Source organism: Coenobita brevimanus, chromosome 68 (genome assembly GCF_032717465.1).
Source record: "Coenobita brevimanus isolate Jiangsu-jjx chromosome 68, ASM3271746v2, whole genome shotgun sequence".
NCBI classification, from domain to species: Eukaryota; Metazoa; Arthropoda; class Malacostraca; order Decapoda; family Coenobitidae; genus Coenobita; species Coenobita brevimanus.
Window position 1 is genome coordinate 7,785,891 of NC_137021.1, and position 24,166 is coordinate 7,810,056.

Genomic DNA, 24,166 nt, shown 5'->3' on the forward strand with positions numbered 1-24,166 from the left:
TGCTTTTGATAACTCTTTCACTTTCTAACTTTCTTGTTCCTTTCTTTTTCTGGGCCCTCCCTCACCTCGTCTTCAGGTGGGAAAGAGGGTCACGATGATGATGATGATGAGGAGGAGGAGGAGAAGGAGGAGAAAGATCAAGGTAAATGGGAAGACTCAGCACTCTCCTTCCTTTGTCTTTGCAAAAATAAATGTGTCACTGGACGGAGCTGAATGTAAGACTTTAACCGTATTCTAGTTGGCTTTGGAGATTCAGTAACGCCACTTGCTAAGCGATTTATTCGGGACATTGGACCTCGGTAACCTGCAATATGTTTTAATGGAAACTTTGTCATTATTAAAAGGATATAAATATCATACACGAAAATGTTAAAATGTAATAAGGAAACTTCATCGCTAAGAATGATGTGCCACTAAGCCTCCTGTGCTGCTTAGAATACCGTACATCCCTAAGAACGACGGTGCATGTATGAGTGCCGTACAAGCAGACACCAAGCAGACACTGCCTCAAACACCGCGCACCGCCTCCCCCCTGGCTGCACAATCCTTTCACATGGCTGGCCTAGCAGCAGGGGGTTCTCTTCAACATATTAACAGGTCACTCACCCCTTCACTTTGCAGGCTGACACACTAACACCCCTGGATACCGCCTGCCTCGACCCTGACCACTGCGGTGACTACTCAGTGACGGAGTGAGAGAACAATTCACCGTTACAAACAAGGCATGATTAAGCCTGAATCAGCGGTCTTGTATCTCCCGTGCCTTAGGGTCATCAACAATCTAACTACATCATTCACAGACACAAATCGACCATCCATATTTGCCATACAAGCTTGAGTACGAAAATCTCTTATCAACTAGCTTGCTGTTCAGTGCTCCATGAATTCTTTTCCGTGCATACACTTGTACAGCAACAACAGCAGTATAACGAAGACCAGGCAGAAGAGACACCGGGCATGGAGACAGCAGGGACAGGCCAGAGGTAGACCAGATGTGCACCCCTACCCCGAGTATGCATTCCCAACCTAACCCCTCAATCTAGCACTACCCTCCCCCTCCCCCCCCTTTCGCCTTAACCCCCTCCCCCTACCACTCACATGGTCCTCTCCACCACACCACCGGGCCCGGCACGTGTTGAGCCCCCATGACGTCACACCCGTCCAGCCAATTACACTAGTGACCAGTGATGTTGTCGACCTCCAGCCTGTGAGTGCACTGCCACACAACACACACCGGCACCTTCATGCCCACTTACCCACACCACCTGCACATACCACAACACACACACACACACACACACACACACACACACACACACACACACAGTCAGTGTAGGTCAGTCCTCTCTCTGGGTCAGTGAAGAGTCTGAGAGAGAGAAAAAACAATAGAAGGTGAGCGCATCATCTCTTCAACTGAAGCAACATACGAGCGGCCAGAAATAAGAGTAATCAGTCTGACCTCCAGCTCACCACAAGCATGTCTCTCTCTTGGGTGACCGAGTGATGGGTTGGGGCAGGAAACAATAGGGGTACACGACACGGTGGCTCTCTCGGTTTGGACCTGGATTGACGTTCGGGGGACGCATTTGAATGGGCCTTACTGACCATCATTGAGTTTGTGGATTGGACCTACACAGGCGAACACCTGTCTACAGCAGTCAGATAAAGAGGCCTATACTTTGCCAGTGTCTGTTATCACTGTTTTCGTGTTTCACCGTCTGTGGCTCGTATGTTCTGTCCACATCCTAATCCCCGTATGGCCTTAATAAGAAGAGATATCGACATTTAACGGTAGAGGTGTCGCGATTACAAGCTTAAACTTTGTGGAATCGTAGAGCCAGCGGGGAACAAGGCCAAGATGCCTAACAGTACAGCCACCCCAGCAACAGAACCAACGGGATCATGGGCGACACATTACACAGTTCATTAGGGGAGAGAGAGAGAGGGGGAGGGAGGGGAGGGGGAGGACATCCCAGTTATATGATAGGTTTTAGAAGTTTGAAGTTCAGACGGGGTTGGTAAGTGCAGTAAAGCACAGTATCGATTAGTATTTCATTTGTATTGCTTTGGAATCTTGTCTGAAGTTAATGACAAATGCAGAAGTAATTAAAAGTCAGATGGTTTGGAATTCGTTTCATTAGCTTAGAATCCCGGAGATGTAGAAAAAAATAATAATAATAACTAAGATTTTACAGTCAGGGACAAAAGCTCTGTTACTAATCCTCTACCTCTGCTTCACTCTTAGGGCTTTACCGTCACATTCCTTCCTGACGCATCGTATCATAGAGAATCATTTATGGGTAGGAAAACATACCAAGCCCCGCTTAGCTTAGGATTATAAGCTAGTAGAGAAAAGTGGAAAGAAAGAATAGGTAAGTTATTAGACGAATTTTTATCCCCAACTGTTCTTTGGCAGTGTTAGGTTAAGGTGAGAGAGAATTTAAGATAAGAATGTGTTATTGTTGACTTAAGTTACCTCAAGTGTCTCAAGACAGTGAAGAAGACCTGCCTTTGAAGTGTCTGAATGCTTCAAGATCTCCATTCTTCAAGTCTTCCTATGCTAAGTTATTCGATACTGGCCAGTACTTTCGATGACGGAAGACCCTTTTATCCTGGGTAAGTCGCCCTGGTACCTCTTCTTGCATATTGACTTCTTCAAGTAAAAAGAATTACTATATACGTGTTTGTCTGGCCAGCGGTTCCTAAACGCTGCACAACATAAATAATGATTATTAATATGCAAAGTAGCACAGTAAGAGAGAGTTACTGAAGAGCCCTTGAAGCCCACGAGAATATGACCAGGAAATCCCCGCAATAACAACCCCACCCCGGCCACGGCCGCAGCAATGTAGAAGGCAGGAGTGGCGTCCTTGGTCACCCCTGCTGAGGAACTCCTGCAGAGCCTCTTAGAGGAACACCCCTGTGTATGGCTGCAGTGGCTATACTCTCTCTCTCTCTCTCTCTCTCTCTCTCTCTCTCTCTCTCTCTCTCTCTCTCTCTCTCATCTAGATAGACTTTTATACATATATATATATATATATATATATATATATATATATATATATATATATATATATATATATTAGATATAGATATAGATATATACTGTATATAAGAATTTGTGTTGCTAGCGTATATAAAACCACATTATCATCCTAACCCAGTTTCACACAATGGGGTCGTAAAAATACCCCCACTAATACCAATGCACCACTCCTGCATGAGACAGCCCTAGCATGTATTCAGTAAGGACGATGGACGTTAGCCTCGAAGTGGTGACATTTGGAATTGTATGATATGTAGGAGGACTATTGGGCCATGGAACAAGATGTGAAGCCTTTGCCCAAAGTCGGACACATCAAAAAGAGGAGAAGTAGGAAACGGAAAGAACAAAAGCAGATTGATCAACAAAGTGCCGGATGAAATGACACACACTTCCCGTCACTCAGTATACAAGCCTTCAAACTTTTCCGCTCCACCTCACGGGCGTTTCATTCAACAAGACGGGGAGAGATGCGTTAGGTGCTTTTATTGAATTGTCCGCCCCTCTGGTCACTGAAATGAAGTTAGAAAATACACACGAACCTAAGATTCGAGTGCAAAATTAGTTTGGAAACAAAATAATATACTGTATGTTGGCCAGTATCGGAATATGCCAGGTTATATTTCACAGCCCTGTTCTTCGTCATCATCTCAAAATCATACATTTGAAATAAAGCAGTAGGGGTTATTTCTATTTCGTCCCTCACCTAGTTCATGTTTCGATTTGATGGCGACTCCCACATATCTATGAACTTAATTCGCCCTCTCACCATCTGCTGTCAGTGGGCGATCGAGGACAGGTACCAGCCCTGCAGCGTGGGACCACGTTGGCACTTACCATGCCTGTCTCCATCAAAATTTCCAATTTTATGCCTGTTTAACGGTCTCTGTGGGGCTCCAATAAATACCGTTCACAGTATGGGGTGACATGTCCTTCCAGATGACAAGGTGACAGGCAAAGAACCGTCAGCCGGACACACTTGTTCAGTGAACCAGCCTGCCTTCTGCAGAAAGCCATTGTCCACCTCACACTCTTGTCGCAGTCACAGGTCATTCAGCTGCCACAACCAGCTTGGCTGTTGTGGTCCACCGAGTAACAAACACTCTCCGAGTGGTATAGCCCACCAGGCTGCTGCAGTCAGCCTGACTGTTGTGTTACACCACGTCACGAAAACATCGAGGGACCAGCCAAACCCCATCAGCCTTATATACATTCTTGGTGATGGTTGTGCTGATGGTGGTGGTGGGGGATCAAACACACCCTGGCCATATACTTGAACATAAACCCTGTCGGACTGTAGTGGAGAGTGGGATCACCGTTCAGTCCAGTCCTAAGTGACTTCTGAATGAGGATAGGGGAACTACAACACAAGAATTTAACATTCATACTTGCCCTCACAGTCCTTTAGATGGCTCATCCTGTGTACGAAGGCTAGCAAGAAAGGACTTGCAGACTTCAGCTGTTCTTACTTTCCTATCATATCCCAGCCTCCACCTCTTACCGAAGCTTCTCTTCACACCATCCATAAAGCTAGTACATGCTGTGTACGACGACGCCTACAGCACACTTGCATTTTCCACACTTGACATTGTCTTCCATATTGTAAAAATTAGGAACGTGCGACATGAAATAAAAATGTCAGACAGGTGACACACCCTTTTTTTTTTTTATAACACATATTTAAACTATCTATCTATCTATTGCCAGACGCCTCAATCCCGTTTGGGGTGGCCACAAACAAATCGCCTCCAAGTCGCCCTGTCCCCCGCCATTTCACTGCCCTGCTCCCAACTCACACCCCCCTCTCTCATATACCTCTCCACCCCATCCCTCCATCTCATCCTCGGCCTCCCCCTCCCTCTTCCCCCCTCCACCTCACTCACATACACTCTCTTCGTCAGTCTTTCGCCCTCCATCCTCTCCACATGGCCAAACCACCTCAGTGTGTTCCTCATAACGCTTCCTATCACATCCACATCCACACCACAACGCTCCTTTATATCCTCATTCGTCAGCCTGTCTCTCCACGTGACTCCACAGGCTCCTCTTAAATAACTCATTTCCACTGCTCTCACTCTTGACTTGTGTCCTTCCAACAATGTCCAAGCTTCACTTCCGTACGTTAGAGTTGGTATCACAATACTGTCATGTAGTAACTTTTTCACTTCCATGCTCACTTCCCTGTTTCTTATCACTGCTTTCAAGGAACCAGCAACCTTTCTTCCCTGCTGTACCCTTTCAAGCACTTCACCTCCAAACCTCCATCCTTACTCATCACACTACCCAAATACTTAAACGTACTCACATTTTCCAATTCCTCACCATCTAACCTTGCTGTACATTCACTAACTTCACCTCTCTCAAAGACCATCACTTTACTCTTCCCTACATTCACCTTTAGGTTCCGTTTCTTACACACTCTCTCAAACTCATCCACCAAGCCTTGCAGCTCCCCTTCGTCTTCACTCAACAACACAGTATCATCTGCAAACAACAGTACAGGGAGTTTCCAAACACTATCCTCTCTCACCAGGGCCACTCCAACATCCACTACTCCAGTAATAGTATGAATATAGCTATTTTCTGTTTTCACCTGCCTTTGTATATTCATTAACCATGTTCTGTATGTGATAAAGTACACGTCTCCATTATTAGTAAGCCAAACTCATCAGTATAAGTCACATCCATTCTCCCTGTATGAACATAATTGATGGTGTGTATCAATCCGCTTTTCTAGTTAGATTTAAGCTTCATGAATACAGTCTTCGTGCACTCTGAAACCAAAGCCGCTTAAGAGTGAAACTTTTTAGAAGCAAGACAAAGCTGTGTGTGTGTGTGTGTGTGTGTGTGTGTGTGTGTGTGTGAGAGAGAGAGAGAGAGAGAGAGAGAGAGAGAGACGGAAGGGGTAGGGGGGGATTCAAGCACACTGACCAAGAGAATAAGAGGCAAAGCATATTCCCAGAGACCACAAAAGGACATCACGGAAACCCCTTACCGATGCACCTCAGATGACACACAATACCCTGCATAAAAATACGCCCATTCCATCGCCTTTCAGGATGTGAACCCGGACGCTACAGGTTCAGGCCAGGTCGCTTCCCACAACGCCACCACATCGGTCTTCTGAGTGGATGGTATGAGGGTCATGTTCTAGGTGGCCCAAGGGGGGTTCGTAACACGTCTTCCATAGCGATTTATTTTTTGCGTACTACACCTTAACATTTTCCTTTTCTGCTTCTTATGCATTAATTATATAGACTCAGAGAAATGAATAGTTTCTTCTTCCTGTTTGTTAGTTATCGTCCCTTTGACTACTTCTGTTTTTCAGGTTGCAGTTAGAGAGAGAGAGAGAGAGAGTGTGTGTGTGTGTGTGTGTGTGTGTGTGTGTGTGTGTGTGTGTGTATGAGGGAGGTGTCTATAAGTACCTTAGACAAAGATAGGCCTATGTATGTGTCTGTTCATAGGTTTGTGTGTTTGTGTGTTTCTGTTTTCATGCCAATATTTTATAATCTATGTGTTAGTTTCTGTTTTCAAGTTAACATTTCGGAATACATTTTTCTGTTTGCCTTTACTACTGACTAAATCTGTCCCTTGCTTACAAGTTGGATGATCTAACCTCTGACCATTAGGGACATCAGGATATAGGAAGGGAGGTGATGTAGTGTGGGGAGAGGGGTCGTTGCTGAGTAGGGAAGGTGGTGTGTCCTGGGAGGAGGGATCGTTGCGTAGTAGGGAAGGGGATGTGGCAGTGGAATAGGTGTCGCCGCTGAGTAGGGAATCACAGATAGACTGAGCGAACTAACTATCCCAAGGCTCAGATTGAGAGGCTAGTACTGTATACAAAGTGGATGTGTGAGTGTATGAGGGAGGGGTATGTGTTGTGCGAGGTGTCCTTACCAAACCCTTCAGGCAGAGGACGTCCTTTTTTCTGCTCTTGCCACCAGACGACCTTATGCAGCTTTGGAGAACTCTTTTGTAATTTAAAGTCCCATAAACAAATGTACATAAATGAATAACGCCTGGTAGCAGCGAGAATTTGAATTACGTTATCGGGTTGAAGAGTTTGATGGGCGTGACAGAAAAGACAGGATCTTTTCGTCCATGCCACTCCTCTCAGGATGCAGTGGTAGGCGATAAATAGATAAGTAGGTAGGTAATACATTGCACAACATCACCTCTCACCCTTCATACAACTGTTCATTCTATCCCAGTCTTTGTGGAACTGTTCATTCTGTCTCTCACCCTTCACATAACTATTCATTCTCTTTCACTTCCTGAAACTATTGACAGTTTATTGAGAAGCTCCAGGCAGGGTGCACCAGGGGGAGGCAGGAGGCACCAGGGAGAGGCAGGGGGCACTGGGGGAAGGCAGGGGGCACGTGGCGGGGGCAGGAAAAATCAAAGGAAGGCAAGGGGCATCAGGGGAAGGCAGAGGAAACCACGGGGGGGCAGGGGGCACCAGGAGAAGGCAGAGGGGGCATCAGAGGGAGACAATGGGAACCAGGAGGAGGCAGGGGACACGGTGGGGAGGCAAGGGGCACTAACGGAAGGTAAATGGCACCAGGGAAAGGCAGGGGGAACCAAGGGGAGGCAGGGATCACCAGGGGGGGGGAATGGGGAACACCAAGAGAAGGCAGGGAGAACCATGGGGAAGCTGGATGGTACCAGGGGGAGGCAGGGAGGAGGTGCACCTCGTATAGTAGATGTTAGCCCTGTAACCTTGGCCTCTGTCTTCTCCCCCTCCCCCCTCCCCATCCCTCTCGCACTCACCCATCCCCAACTTGAACCCCTTCCCCTCCTTTTTCCTATCCTTCCCATCCTTTTCCAACTCTCCCTTATCGACTTTTCCCTTCCTTTGCTACCCTTTTCCTCTTTCCCATTCCTCCCCACCCCCTTTCCTCTTTCCCTTTCCTTCCTTTCCCTTTTCCTCTTTCCCTTTCCTTCCGTCCCCCTCCCCCCATATTCTTTACCATCCCTCTCCCTTACCCCCTTTTCTGTCCATCCTTTCCCCTTCCCACGGTGTCTCTCTTCCCCTCCCCTCTTTCCTCTGTCCTTCTCCTTCCCTTTCCTCCTTTCTGTGTTTCCCCTTTCGTCTACTTCTCACTCCTCCGTCTTTTCCACTCCCTTCCCTCTTTCTCCTTCCTTATGTGTTTCCTCCTGTTCTTTTTCCATTTCTCCCCTTCATTTCTTTGATTCTCTCTTGATTTTCTTCCCTCCCTTCATTCTCTCCTCCCCCTCCCCTCTTCCTTTCTTCTCTCCTTCCCCCTTACTCTCTTCTCCAATCCCCTCGTATTCTCCTCCCCCCTTCCCTTTTACACTCTTCTCCCCTCCCCTCATACTTCTCCCCTCATACTGACTTCTCCTCTCTCTCTCTCTCTCTCTCTCTCTCTCTCTCTCTCTCTCTCTCTCTCTCCCCCAACCACCTCTAAGTTTACATCTACATCCGAATCCTTACAGAGTACCCTTCATCCCTACCTCCACCCTCTACTGCTTCCTCCACACCCCTCCTCGACACCTCCGCGCGCTCGTGCGCGCACACACACACACACACACACACACACACACACACACACACACACACACACACACACACACACACACACACACACACACACACACACACACACACACACACACACACACACACACACACACACACACACACACACACACACACACACACACAAATATATCCCTTGCCTCACACATTGGTGCAGGAGAGGGACGCCGTTATTTGGTGGTACCGGTAAAACCAGGCGACTCCAATGTCTGATTGTACAAACGTCCCTCGGCAACTTCCCTGTCCCCGGAAAGAAGAATGGTGAAGCTCAGGAGCCCGGCTTAAGACTGCAGTTCACCAGGTTCACGTTTCAGATGAGGCTGGGGTTGTAAGTACTGCCACTTCTACCACACACACTCCTCTGCTTCATGCTTTATCCCATACCTCGCCCTACTTAATGAATACCTTTCCATACCTATCCCTACTCAACCATCACCACTCACCACCTCGTCTGCATCCCTTCACTTCCTTCTCTAACATGACCACACACTTTCCGACTCTCCGCTGTTCCTCAGACTCTCCTCTTCAACCCTTTCCATCCTTCTCCACCTCGTTCCATTTCGTCTCCACCCTTCCCCACCTAACGTCACTCCACCTTACGCATCTCACCTTCTTACTTATTGTGCACTAAGTCTTACTTAGCTTACTACCACTATTACTATTACTATTTTTATTGTTATTATTATTGCTACTGTTATTATTATTATTATTATTGTTACTGTTATTAGTATTATGCACCTCTACCTAGTCTACACCTCATATCACTTAGCTTGCACTCCTATATCATTGACTACTTCCCTCTTGACCAGTCTCACTACATGCTACTTTACCTAACCTACACCCCATCCTACCTAGTCAAGTCGAACGGTGTGAACTGCGGACAGGAAGAATGCGATATCGATTCCAGACTGGGGCATGGAACAGTTTGAGGATTTGAATTACGTTATAACAGCTTCAGTGCATCGTTCAAAACACCCATTGACAGGTTGTAAAATTATCTGCCTTCACTGCCATCATACTAATTCAGGATGACATACCTCTAGCATATTTATTTATTAGGTAGTGTGTTTTAGCTCTCAAGTGATGGCATGAGAAGGTGTGTGGTTCAGTTTGTTGTACATAGAAGGACTGTTGGACTTAGGCAGCAAATAATGTGCTCTGTGCCCAGTGTCGGATGAACCTACACCCATCCTTACCCAGGCTAACCCCCCCATACCTACCCAGCAGCCCTCCCTACTTACCCTACACCCTACCTTACCATACACCCTGCCTTACCCAGTTTACCATTTATCCCACCCTATCTACCTACCAAGTACCCTGCTCCTCTACCCGACACTCCCTGCATTCTTCCCCATCTGCTCACCCCACACATCCATTCCCCCCCTGACCCCACACATGCACTCCCCCATTTTTTTCGTGCTCCATTCAGGTCTGCCCTCCACTCTGCTTTGTAATGTCAGAGCTCATCCACCGCTCTCCCCTCCTTATCTCCCCTGCCTCCCTCTCCACTTCCCCTACCCCTCACTTCACCCCGCCTCCCCACTTCCCATGCCCCTTTCCTCATCCTTCATCTCCTCCTTACCTGCCCGTCTCTTCACCTTTCATTCCCTCCACCCCTACCCCTCTCTTCACCTTTCCCCCCCTTCTTCCCTACCCCACTCGTCACCATTCCTCGTCTTATCCCCAGCGCTCCTCCCCACCTTTCCTACCCTTCGATCCTCCTCCTTTATACCTCAACCCTCTTTCCCTAACCCTCTCTGCATCCTTCTTCTCCTCAACGCCCGTACCCAGCTTCCCAACCCATCTTTCTGACACTGCTCCCCACCATCCCTACCCTTCTCTTACACTTCCCCCCACCTCCCTACTCTTCTCTCATTCTCCCCTACTTCCCAACCTCCCCTTGTCCCCTCCTCCGCTCCTTGCCTTTGCCCTCCACGCCTCTGCCTGTCTAGACTCCCCAAGCCCCCCACTTAACACATCCTCCCCCCACCATCCCTCACCCCCCTGTCTACCTCCCCCACACTTGCCATTCCTTCTTCTCTTCCTCCGGGCACCCTCCGCGTTCCTGTCTCACCCGTCCCACCCGACCCCACTCAACACCACCCCTTTCCACCCAACCCAACCTCAGGCAGTCCTGTCGCACCCCACCCAGCTCAACCCCACCCACTTTTACTCCACCACATTCACAAATACTCTACCCAACTCAGTCCCTCCTTACCCTAACATACCTCTACATACCTCACCTACTGTACCCTCACCCCACCCACCTCTTCCCACTCCACCCCACCTACTTTTACTACACCCCACCCCACCCGAACTTACCCCACCAACTTTTACCCCACGCTACCCCATCCACTTTTACTCCACCCCACCCCACCCAGTGCCTCCCCACCCTAAACTACTCCCCCCCACCCCACCCAGTGCCTCCCCACCCTAAACTACTCCCCCCGTTTCGTTTCACCCTCTTTCAACCTACCTTCTCCCATCCCTTCTCTTTCCACAACCCCTCCATACGTTTCCCTCCACCCTTTCCCACATCGCCCTACTCCCTCTCATTACTTCTCTGCCCCTCCACTCCTCCACAGAGTCCACGCTCTCTCTGTCGCTAGCCCCCTCCCACTCACCTGCCACCACTCCTCCTCCCCTCCCACCCATGCCCCGTGGATCCATACCTCTTCCATTTCTCTCCCTCCCTCCCTGTCTCTCTCCTTCATCCCCTTACCTCTCCCTTCTCTCCTGTTCCTCCACATTCCTCCCCTCCCCTCCTCCCCATCTCTATCTCTCCTTCTCCTCGTCCTTCTGTTCTCGTCGTCCCCTGCACTCCTTTCCATTCATTCGCTCATTCATCCGGTCATTCATTCGCCCCTCCTCAGTGTTCGCACTGCAACAACAGTATCAACAACAACAACAACAGCAACAGCAACTACTACTATACTATTACTACTACTACTACTACTACTACTACTACTACTAGTATTGTTGTGGTGGTAGGTATTATTACTGTAGTAATAATTATATATATATATATATATATATATATATATATATATATATATATATATATATATATATATATATAATTTACTATAAGGAAGACAGGGACCTAATTAAAAACCAGAGGGATCCCACTCCTTATACCAGCCTATTCCTCCCTCCCTCTCCTCTGTATGTAGCTTCTATCCCTGCCTCCCTCTCCTCCCCATGTAGCTTCTATCCCTCCCTCTCGTGCCTATGTAGCGTCTATCCCTCCCTCTTTCTCCCTATTTAGCTTCTATCTCTCCCTCTCCTCCCTGTGTAGCCTCTTTCCCTCCCACCCTCCCTCCCTCCTGTCCTTCCATTGTAGCTTCTATCCTCCTCTCACGCCCTCTCCCGTTCTGTCCCACCCTCCCTCCCTGTCTTCCTTCTGTCCCTCCCTCCTCACCCCTCTTTGAAGCTTGTCCTTCCTCCCGCCCTCCCTGTCTTGCCTTCTGTCCCCCCTTCTCGTCCTATCCCTCCCTCCCTTCTGTTTTTCCCTCTCTCCCTCTCTTCCTTCAGTCATTCCCTCCCTCCCTCTCTTTCTTCTACCTTTCCCTCCCTCTCCCTCTTCTGTCTTTCCCTCCCTTCGTCCTCTGTCTTTCCCTCCCTTCCTCTCTTCCTTCTATCCATTCCTCCTTCCTCCCTTCCTTCGCCATCCTACCACCTCCTTCTTCAATTGGGCCATCCCTGTCTTTATCTTCTCCCTCTCTTGTTTCACCCTTCCTCTCCTCCTTCCATTCCTTCTTTCCTCCCCCTCTCCTTTCCCTCCTTCCCTCCCTTCCTACCTCCCTCCGCCGTCCTACCGTCCCTCTCTCATCGTACCTCTGCATCCTCCACACTCACACTGATCCTTCCCTCCCTCCCTCCCTCCCTCCCTCCCTCCTTCCCTCTCTTCTCTCTTCCCTCCCTCCCTCCCTACTCTCTTATTCGTCCACCTTCCCTCCCTCCCTGCTCTCATCTGTCCTCCCTTTTATTATATCTTATCCCCCTTCTTCCTCCCTTCATTCCTCCCTATCTCCTTTCCCCCTATCGTACTCCTCTTTCCCTCCATTCTTACTCTCCCTCACCTCCTTCTTCTTCCTTCTCTCTCTCTCTCCCTTCCCTCTCTTGCGTACTCCACCTTCTCTCCCACCTTCCTCGTTCTCTCCCTCATTCCTCCTCCTTCTCCACCTTCAACCCTTCCCTCCCTCCCTCCTTATGCTCTTCCCTCCTCTATCTTATCTTCTTACCACCCTTTTCCCTCCAATGAATCTCTCTCCTCCCTTCTTCCACTTTCCTTGCCCCCTCCACTCCCCTCCCCTCCCCTCCCCTCCCCTCCCCTCCCCTCCCCTCCCCTCCCCTCTCTCCTTCTCCTTTCACTCCCCTTCCCTTTCTTCTTTAGACTTGCCCTTTCCCATTCCTGCCCCCCTTCCCTCTCCCTCTTTTCCCATCCCTCTCCATTCATCTTTCCTCCCTCCTCTTACCTCCCTCCCCTTCTCCCATCTTCATCCCCTCCCCTCACCTCTTGGCCTTCCTTCTTCCTTCCCTCCCTTTTCACTTTCCCCTCTCTCTTTCCCTTTTCTCTTTCTTCCCTCGTTCCCAGCCTCCCATATTCCTGTCCACCTTTTCCTTCTCCTATCCTTCCTTTTTCCCCCTCCTTCCCTTCTCTCCTCTCAAACCCTCTCTTCACCTTCCTTCCAACCGACTCCTTCCTCCATTGCTCTCTCTCTCTCTCTCTCTCTCTCTCTCTCTCTCTCTCTCTCTCTCTCTCTCTCTCTCCACGGCAACTCTCCAGATCCTCCCTCCCTACCCCCTCTCTCTCCTTCTCTCTTTCCCTCCCTCCTCCCTCCTCCTCCTCTCTCCGTGATCCAGCGCTGCCACTTCCACCTTCCTCTCCTCTTCGTCGTCGACCTCCTCCTCCTCCTCCTCCTCCTCCTCCTCCTCCTCCTCCTCCTTATCCCCTTCCTCCTCCTCCTCCTTATCCCCTTCCTTCCCTTTTCCTTATCCCCTTCCTTCCCTCAGTTCTCCTTCATCCTCTTCTTCCTCCCGTTCCTCTTCCTTCACTTCTCTCCCCACTCCTCTTCCTGTACCCCTTCCTTCTCCTCATTCTTCCCCTTCTCTTCCCTCTCATCCTCTCTTTTCTTCCTTTCCTCTTCCTTCTCTTCCCTTTCCCCTCTCCTCCTCTTCGTCTTCATCCTCTTGCATCTTATCAATTTATTCAACCTCGAGATTCTTTTCCTCATCTTCGTCCTCCTCTTCCTCTTCATCCTGATTTTCCTTCTCCCACTCTTTCTTCTAATGCTTCTGACTCCTGTTTTCTTCCTCTTCTTTTCTCTATCGTCCTCTTCTTGTTCCTCTTCATCTTCCTCCGCTTCTCTGTCTTCGTCTTTTCTTTTCCTCCTTTCATATTGTTTTCTTCCGTCATTCATTCATTCATTCAGTCGAGTCACGTCAGTCATGGTGTCCTTTCTTCCTTCCCATCACCCGGGCCTGCCTTACTGCCTTCCTTCCTTCTTTCCTTCACTAACAATATCGCTTCAGTCATGGCTTCCTTGCTTCCCTCTATATCTCTGCCCAAGTTTTCCTTCCTTCCTTCCTTCGTTCTTTCCATCCCTGTTGTCTGTATACCGTCCTTCTTTACGTCTTTCAATTATTTTATTTTCTTCCATTTTCCTTACTTCTCTTCATTTTTTCCTGCCCTGCCATGATCTCCTGCTTGTCATACTTCTATACCGTAGCGTGTTACTTTCAATTTTTCCTCTAAATCCGTCCTTCCTATATCTTACTTTCACCATTTTCTCCTCAGTCAGCAGTCAGTCAGTTACTTATTATTCCTTCCTTCCTTCCTCCCGTCCTTCCTTCCCTCCTTCCTTCTTTCCGTCCCTCCGTCCTACTCTCGTTCCCCCCTTCCATCCTTCTTCCAGTCCTTCCTTCCTTCCCTCCCGCCTTCCTTCCTTCCCTCCCGCCTTCCTCTCATTCATCCATCCTCTCACTCGTTCATTCATCTTCCTTGGACGGCACTACAGTATTTCATTCATAATTTCATTCTTCTTTACCCCCTTGTCGTTCTTACTTCAATCGATTCCTTCCTTCCTTCCTTCCGGGTCTCGTGTTTTCCTGGTTCTTCCTTCTTCCTTCATTTCATTCATTCTTACTTCCATCGTTTTTTTTTTATTATTATTATTACTTTTCATACTTCCGTCTCCCGTTGTGGTGGTTATGGGATGAGAGTTGATGGGTGAATGGATTGATAGATAAATAGGTAGGTAGGTAGGTAGATAGGTGGATTGATGATAGATTGATGGTAGGTAGATAGGTGGATTGATGATAGATTGATAGATAGCTCGATAGTTGGATGGACGGATGAATAGATAGACAGTTTATCAGATAGGTAGATAGTCGAGTGGATGAATGGATGGATAGATTGATAAGCAGAGGGGTCGGTAAACAAATAGATGGATGAGTAGTTCATTCGTTGATAGGTAGATCGATTAATTGATGGATGACCAGGTGATCTATGATGGTGATAATGGTAATAGTGATGCCAGTAGCTGCAATATTAAGACTTGGGATGTTGTGGGATGCCCTTCACCACATATTATAGGAACACCCCCCCAAGATATCTAACTGTATCACACACGGTCTTGCATATCAAACTTAGATCAAACTTAGGGGCACAAGTCTTAGATCTCATAGCCTAGGAGAGCAGGTCCTTGGATATTTAACACAGGACCTTATGTAACAAACTTGGTGCTGCATAGGGACGCCTTCACGTGGTGGCACTGATATGACTAGGAGGTGGAGCTGCCCGGCAATACAGACTTCCCTCAGTCCCTTCCCTCTCCCCCAAAAGGAGGATGGTAGACTGTGGAAGAAGGGTAGTTTCGTCATGCAGTCCACCGGGTTCACCTTTATTTGAGTCTGGAGTTGAAGATGGCCCTGGATATCAAAATTAGGGACACAGAGCTTTGATATTAAGTTGAGGGATTGGCACTGGAGGCTTTGTAGCACCTCTTTCTTAGCGATTTATTTTGCATCAACACCTTAATTCTCTTAGATTCTGTCTGTATCGTTTTAATATCGACATGGCTTGAATCGATAACACACAAGAGGAAGCTGATGTGTTATATGCAGAATAAATCGCCAAGGAGGAAATGTTAGGAAATCTCCAACTTTGACATATCTGGTACAATGTAGTCAGAGGCAGTTTTTTTTTTTTTTTTTTTTTTTTTTTCGTCGTTCCATCCCTGCGATGATATTTTTACTCAGACTGCCACCAGACGATTTTATTCAAACTAGGAAGGGTTAATCATGACTTTATCTAATCCCTCCATCTTGAAAAATCACCCATAAACCAAATAAAATCGTCCGCAGGCAGGAAGAATAAAATGTAATTTACGTCATCGGAATGAAGTTTGGCCTCAGTCTCACAGCATCTCACACACACACACACACACACACACACACACACACACACACACACACACACACACACACACACACACAAAAGATGATGATGATGAAAAAGAATATGAAGATGAATGACGTCGTTGAATTGAAGGGGTAAAGTACAGGATCCGAACACAGGAGGAGAGCGTCCCTGGTGGTGAGGCAAAGATGAATGGAGGTATCGTAGCGGCCGGCACACACACGCCTGACGTATGCGTGGGCGGGCAGCTTTACTATACACGTTCAAGCCGAGTTTTACGGGTCCTGAGGGGCCTGTGGGAGGGGGTGTGCGGGCTGTGGTAGGGTAGGTCGCAGAAGGTGGGGGTGTTACTGGTGGGGATGATTAGAGAGAGAGAGTATCCATCCAGTGACTGATTGATGCTGGTGAGTGTTCTTTCATTGTTATTATCCATTTCTTTCATTTAGGTATATATTAATGACTAATATACTGCCCCAGCTAACGCCAGACGACTTTATTCAACTGAGGGCGAGCCACAGAAACCTGACTGTTCATCCATTCAGTTTTATTTGCATTTATTACCGTATATTTTATGTAGTTATTTATTTTTGATGGGAGTTATCCTTCCATCACTCTTGCGACTTCCTAAGCGACCATCCATCCACTTATCTGTCTATTTATTCCTATTTTCCTTTTATTAATTTATTTATTGCATCACCTCCCCTGTTAATGTTCTACCCCGGTATTTCACCATTCACTTTTGTTGCCTCCCATCCTGCAATACATTATGGAGTAATGCATTGGGTTAGTTTTTTTTTTTTTTTTTTTCCTGGCTGCTGCCAACATTATGGGAAAACTAATGGATGGAGCTGCACCAGATGTGATTAACTACCATCAAAGTAATAAGGTCACAGGTCATGGGCAAGGTCAACTAAAAAATTTTCATATAATTTAAACCAGACTTTGTGGAAATGTTGAGGGTCAGGAAAAGACGGAGCGATTCAGTTTCGAGAAACAATCGGTCAAATGTAAGGTGACAGACAAGGTCAAAGGTCCGGCCCTCCGACCCTATAACTGAAAGAATTGTGATTCGATTTGGACCAGACTTGGTGGAAGAGTTCAAGGTCAGCCAGGAATGAAGTTACGCTATTTTGAGAATAATAGGTGAAAGGTCAAAGCATCAAGGCAAGGTCAACTTAGACATTTTTTATCCGAATTGGACTGAAATTGGTGGAATGATTAATGGTTATGGAAGAATGAAGTATTTCGATTTTGAGAAGAATCAGTCGAAAGTGATGGTTACAGAACAGTTTCAAAGACGTGACCTTCGATCGATTATTTGGCGCTGGTGTTGCATTCTCAGGTCGCCTCTTCTTGTCCTGCTTAATCCCCTTTCGGTTGTTCATTTATGCACTCCCTGTCCATTCCTATCCATCCTCCTAGCCATCTATCCAGTTTTTCCTCCAGACAGTCATTCACTTTAACTAACGCTTAATATTTCATTCCTTCATTCGTTTTCCGGTTAGTTCTGGAGCCATTCGTCGATTGATTCATCCATCGATCCAACCATCCATCCATCAGTTCAGTTCTTAATCACTTACCCATTCATTGTAGACTACCATTCGTTCGCTCATTCATTTAGTGACTGCTATTCATTATTTTATTCACTCACTCGTACATATATACATAAACAAATACATACTATATACACATACAGAACAATCAAACACTCTATCCATCCGTCCACTCATCCATTTCTTAATCTGTTCATTGATTTTTAGACTACTTCACTCATTCACCCGTTCATTCATCCAGTCATACACACTATCATGTCATTTCAAAATTCACTTTCACTTTTTTGTTTTATTAATCCATTTCATTTCTGAATGCCGATCATTCATTCATCCATCCATCCGTTCACTTAAGGCTTCATGTGACATCATCATCATCATCATCATGTTCATTATCCTCGTCACCACTACCATCACCACCACCACCCTCATCATCATCATCATTTTAACCACCACCACCCTCATCCTCATCATCATCATTTTAACCACCACCACCCTCATCATCATCATCATCATCATCATCATCATTTTAACCACCACCACCACCCTCATCATCATCATCATCGTCATCATCATCATCATCATCATCATCATCATCATTTTAACCACCACCACCCTCATCATCATCATCATCATCATCATTTCAACCACCACCACCCTTATCATCATCATTTCAACCACCACCACCCTCATCATCATCATCATCATCATCATCATCATCATCATCATCATCATTTTAACCACCACCACCCTCATTATCATCATCATTATCATCATTTTAACCACCACCACCCTCATCATCATCATCATCATCATTTCAACCACCACCACCCTCATCATCATCATCATCATCATTTAAACTACCACCACCATCAAACTCCCCAACAATTTCCATGACGTAGGTTGTGTGCTAAAATAGGCAGAGCAAAGCAGCAAATCTTGTGTAGCCATCAGCGGAGTGGCCAGTGAATGGGGTCATACGCCCATTCACTCACTCGTCATTCACCTTTCAATACCGCCACGCCATTCTCTGCACCTGTTATTCATTCAGGCTGTCACTGTTTCTCTCATGTAGGCTATTTTTCATTCATTCACTTGTTGGTATATGTGTAGAGTTCGTGTTGTATTCACAGATCGATTCACTTATTTCGTTATTCAAAAGGATTATCAAAGAGTATTCACAGAAGAGTATAACAGATAGTGTCAGATAGATAGATAGGTAGATAAACAGATAGATGGACAGATAAATAACTTTCGACAGACAGATTTAGACCTACTGTAGATAGGGAGATAGATAGATACGTAGAGAGAGATAGATAGATACGTAGAGAGAGAGAGAGAGATCTAAGAAGATTGAACAACTAAATGGAACATGTAGAAGGAAAAAAAAAATAAGTGGAAAGGAGGAATGTGGAAGAGAGGGAGGTTGAAAAAGGAAGTAGGAAGAAGATGTGAAAGAGGAAGAGAAAAGGAAAAAGCCTCGTCAAAAAGAGGAAAGGAGGAAATAAGGAGAAAAATGACTAACAAGGGACATGAGAGAGAGAGAGAGAGAGAGAGAGAGAGGATGGGAAGACGGAGAGAGCAGGAAGTTGTAAGAGAGAGAGAGAGAGAGAGAGAGAGAGCCGGAGGAAGGGGAGGGATAGGTTAGATAAGGGGTGGGGGAAAAGAGAGTAGGAGGGGGGTGAAAGAGAGGAGGAGGGTGGGAGGGAGGGAGAGAGGGAGGAAGAGGAGGAGGGAGGAAGAGAGGAGGAGGAGGAAGGGAGGCAGGGAGGAAGAGGAGGAGGAAGGGAGGGAAGAAGAGGTGGGTAGTGACAGAGACAAATTTTTCTGGGAAGAGGCAAGAAGAAGCAAATGATGAAAGAGAGAGAGAGAGAGAGAGACGGGTGAGAGTGAGTGGGAGGTGAAGGAGGGATGAGGGGCATTGAGAGAAAGAGAGAGAGAGAGTAAAGCAGTTGGGAGGAAGGGAAGGCAAAAGCAGATGATGAGAGAAAATGGAAGGACAAAGTAATAAATGAAGGTAATAGGGAGGGAGGAAAGGATAGGCAAGAGAAAAGAGAGGAAGGCAGTGAGAAGAGGAGGAGGAGGAGGAAAACAGAAAGTGAATGAAGTGGAAGGCGTAGACGAGGAGGAGGAAGAAGGGGAAGAGATAATAATGAGAGGTAGAGGAGGCAAATTGAGAAGGGAGGTATGTGCAGTGAAGTAAGAAAGAAGAACAGAGGAAGGAATGTAGGGGAAGGAGGAAGGGAAGGGAAGAGGGCATGAGGCAAGTGCAAAGAGAAAGAGTGGAGAGAAGGAAGAAACATAGTAAGGAAGACGGAAAGGAATTGAAGAAAGAAGAAAGAAATGTGAGAAAATAAGGAAAGGAGAGAGGCAAGGGGAGAGAGAGGAGACAAGTGCAAGGTGAGAAGAGGGAATGAGAGTGGAGAGAAGGAAGGGAGTGAGAGAGAGTAAGGGAGGAGGGAGGGGAGGGAAGGGGAATAAGGGAGTGGGGTTTGGGGGGTTACGAGTAGGGTGTGTGTGAGCGCGGTTAGCTGTGGGGGGAGGGGAGGGGAGGGGAGAGGAGGGGATGGGGGAGGGAAGAGGGAATGAAGGGGGGGAATCTTCTCACCAGGCTGACTAAGACACGTGGGGGAGGAAGGGGGGGAGTGACGTAGATTGGAGAGAGGGAGGAAGTGGGGTTGAGGGGGGGAGAGAGTGTTGCGAGGAAGAGGAACCAAGTTAAGGAAGAACATGAGAGAAACATGTGGAGGAAGGAAGGAGCAGGAGGGTAAGTGAGAGAGCGAAAGAAACTGGAGACAAGAAAGAGGTAGGTGAAGATAAAACGAAGGAGGGGAATAAGGAAGAGGGAGGTGAGAAGGAGAGGTGAGGGTAGTGAGGCAGGGGAGGAAGACATGGAGTAGGAGGAGGTGGTGGTGGTGGTGGAGGAGAGGCATGTGAGTGGAGGAGGAAGGAGTGAGGGAAGGGGGCTGGAGGGAAAGTAGGGAGGGAAGGAGGGAATGAAGGAACCCCAAGATAAAACAGGAATAGGAGGGAGGAGAAGAAGAAGGCCGAGGGGTAAGCAAGGAGGATGAATAAAAATATGATAATCGTAAAATTGGGTCCCCCTCTCCCTTGCCCCTTAGAAGTATGTCTCCTGGTGTGACATTTTTAGGCGTCTGCGCAGGAGAGGCCCAGCAGGTGAGTAGCTTGGGCCAGACAAAGAGGGGCAGAGGAAGCTGAGTGGGAAGAGGGAGGCGGAGGAGTCCATCACTAAACCCCCCATCAACCCCCCTTCCCTATACCATCCACCTGACCCCCTCAAACCACCCCCCCATCACCACAACCATCCCCGTCGTCACCACCTTCAGGAGTGACTGTGGGCTTGAGGAAGAAGGATCAACTCGAGTGGAACTTGAGTGTATTGTGGTGGGGCAGCCCAGCACCTTCCCACCACCACCACTACCACCCCCTCTTTCACCCACTCCTACCCTTACCCGGTACCCCTCCCCTACCCCCTCCTCCACGCCCCCCCCAAGTGTGTGTGTGTGTGTGTGTGTGTGTTTGTGTGTGTGTGTGTGAGAGAGAGAGAGAAGCTACCCCCCGTTCCCCCTCCCATCACAACTCCCCGTCTTTCCTGCCCCCTCCTCCACGCCTCCCTTAAGTGTGTGTGTGTGTGTGTGTGTGTGTGTGTGTGTGTGTGTGTGTGTGTGTGTGTAGTCACCCCCTCCCCCTCCCCCCACACCTCCCCCCAGCCTTACCGCCTCTCGCTTTCATGTTCAAACCTTCTTGAGATCAGCAGGGTCCCCGTCTGAGCCTGGGCCGTGTGGTGGGGTACCGGCTGCCGTGCCCTCACCGTAGCCGCGCCGGAGCCCATCGTAAGGTTGGTCTTGGCTTGTTTTGTTTACCGACTCTTGTCATAGTATCAGGTGCGACGTTGCCAGGTCACCGTCACCGTCACAGTTGACAGGCCCCTCATTTACCCCCCCACAACGCCAAGTCACCAGGATAACTTGACTTCCACTGGACTTTGGGCGGAGAGTGGGTGTTGGTCTGGTTTGACGCCATAATCAGGTCCTCGGCACGCCCAATAATCTCAATGTGTGTTCGAGATTCCTCCTTACATTTCGTAGTAGCTTACTCCAATGCGTGAGACCGCCCATTGAATGAGTGGGGGAGGTGCTGACCCTACTACACTACATATTTGTGTGGATGGCATGGAAACAGCCTTATACTGCATGGGAACCTAAGTTATTTCGTTTATTGTGGTATGTTCTAGTGAAATAATGGAGGCGAAGATCATATATAAATGCGCTATGACTGATCCGTGGCGCGGGTGAGAGTGTTCTCCCCTACACGCAGGGCGAGTCCACCTTACCAGCTGTTCGTACTCGCAGCAGCGCCTGGGTGAATGAGGCCCAGTTGTAGTATCGTCAGACGCCAGTCGAGACGAGAGACATGCGCGCTGCAGCCTTCCCTAGTATTCGGCCATTTTTGGTTCATGGTGATAATAAATAAGTGTCATGGTAAACAAAATACAGTAAGAGCGAGTGAAATGATGCCCAATCCTGAAAGTTAAGTCGGCAAAATGCTGTAGAAATGGCAGAGAGTGAGTGAAGAAGACATCTATTGGGCAAAAACGGGGAGTATATCCAGACCAAGCTGCAGAGAGAATTTAAGTGATCGCGTCAGTTCCTCACCAATTTGCCGCGGAGAAAAATATGATCAACCAGCTACGTTACGTCACGAAAAAGCTGCAGGGTCAAACTTTAAATGAGGCTTCAGAAAACAGCGGAAAGGTGAGGCTAAGAGCGGGAAAGGGGAGTTGAAAAGGTGGGGAGCGCGGCGGGCCTTGGCGGTGGCGGGGCTGCTGGCAGTTGGCGAGACGGGCTGCCATGTTGGATGCCGAGCACAAAGAAACCTGACATTTTCGCCCTGTGGCTGCCTCCCCAAGCTTTTCACTCCTTCTCTCCTGAGTTTAACATCCTAAGGAGTGCCCTTGCCTGGGGCTGAGGTGCAGGGGGGGAGTCTAGCCTAGGAAGGTGGTAGGAAATTCAGGCTGGAAAGATGCGAGTATGCGCGTGAATATTGGATTGGAGTAGGTATGGCCGGCCCGCAGCCCCCCGTGTTTGGCTGGGAATATTCCTAATTACTGGTAATTTCCAGCCTCATTCGCGGCTCAAACAGTGGTCATTAGGTGCGAGAGGGTTAGTTAGGAAATTCGCCTGTAATCCATGCAGGGAAGGGGTCGAGTCGGGGAAGGATCTTGCGAGGGGGGCGAGTGAACCCTCCAGACAGGTCCTCCCATATCTTGCATTTTGGCGAATATTTAGGGGGTTTAGAGGCGTTGTATGGTGTTAGGGGAGTCTTGGTATGGGTATGGGAAGTGAGCGAGGTGAAATCAACCAGCCTGTAGCAATGTGTAGCTCTGTTACCACCCTGACTTGCCAATGTTGACATCCTTGTTGATAGTCGTGCTCGTAAGACATCGCAAATCAATGTCGCGTATTACATCACTGCCTCTTTAGTTATTTTCTTCCTGCCGGCGTAGAACCGTGTGTGGGAAGACGCCGAGGGTTATAAAGTGAGAATAGTTTTAGATATGGCTAGTGATAGTCTAGAACTCGCCTGATCTAGTAAAACCCTTTGACTATTTTTTATCCATGCTACATTTAAGACAATTTTTACTCCGCTTAGGACAGACTTTAGGGGAGATCTGGATACACCCTCCATTAACCCCATCAGACCTAAGTTCACCATACACAGACTGACTAAAAGCGTCTGGTTGTAACAAGATATAAAAAATACCTCCTAGAATCAAGAGCTATTATCCATCAGCATTTTGTACTATCGACCCTTACACATACACGTGAGGGATCTGACTTTACTCATGCCGGGTATCGATCAAGCCCACCTTTACTACGACGGTCGGGGAGGGAGGGAGGGGATGGAGAGGGCTAGGGGAGGGGGAGAGAAGGGGAAGAGGAGAGGGGGAGTGACACTGGGGATATTGTCAAGAGGGAGAAATAGATGCGAGTCGAAGGGGATTTGGAAAAGTTTTGAGGATGGGAAATGTGTGTGTGTGTGTGTGTGTGTGTGTGTGTGTGTGTGTGTGTGATATTTGAAGATTATGTGAGGAGATGAGTGATGACATATTTTTAAGACTGTGAGAAGGGGAGTGATATTATTGATATCGTAAGGGTGAGAAACGGATGCGAATCGAAAGGTATTTGGAAAAGTTTGAGGATGTGGATAAATGTTTGAGGTACTGAAAGATTTTGTTCAGGAAATATGTGAGAAGGAGAAATACTATTATTATTGTCACAGGGAGAAAAAGATGCTACTCGAAAGAAGTATGGAAATACTGTATTTGAGAATGGAGACTTATGTGAGATACTGAAAAGATTTTGTGTTTTGAGGGAATATATATATATATATATATATATATATATATATATATATATATATATATATATATATATATATGGGATATTGAAAGATGTTCTGCTGGAAGTAGGTGAGAATGAAAAATACTGTTATATAATGTCAGGAGGATAAATATTTGCGATAAAGCAGATTAGGAAAAAGTTTGAGGATGGGGAATATGTATGGGA

At 47.5% G+C, this 24,166-nt stretch overlaps 1 protein-coding gene across 1 annotated transcript in view; it reads left to right on the plus strand.

The window, feature by feature from the left end:
- The first annotated feature begins 22,186 nt into the window (after positions 1-22,186).
- Positions 22,187-24,166, plus strand: part of LOC145405828 (uncharacterized) — a 91,939-nt gene continuing 89,959 nt past the window's right edge. Inside the window, exon 1 of the mRNA XM_080277064.1 lies at positions 22,187-22,351. Within this exon, the coding sequence (XP_080133190.1) occupies positions 22,274-22,351 (78 nt within the window). The 5' untranslated portion in view covers positions 22,187-22,273. The remainder of the gene's footprint in view (positions 22,352-24,166) is intronic.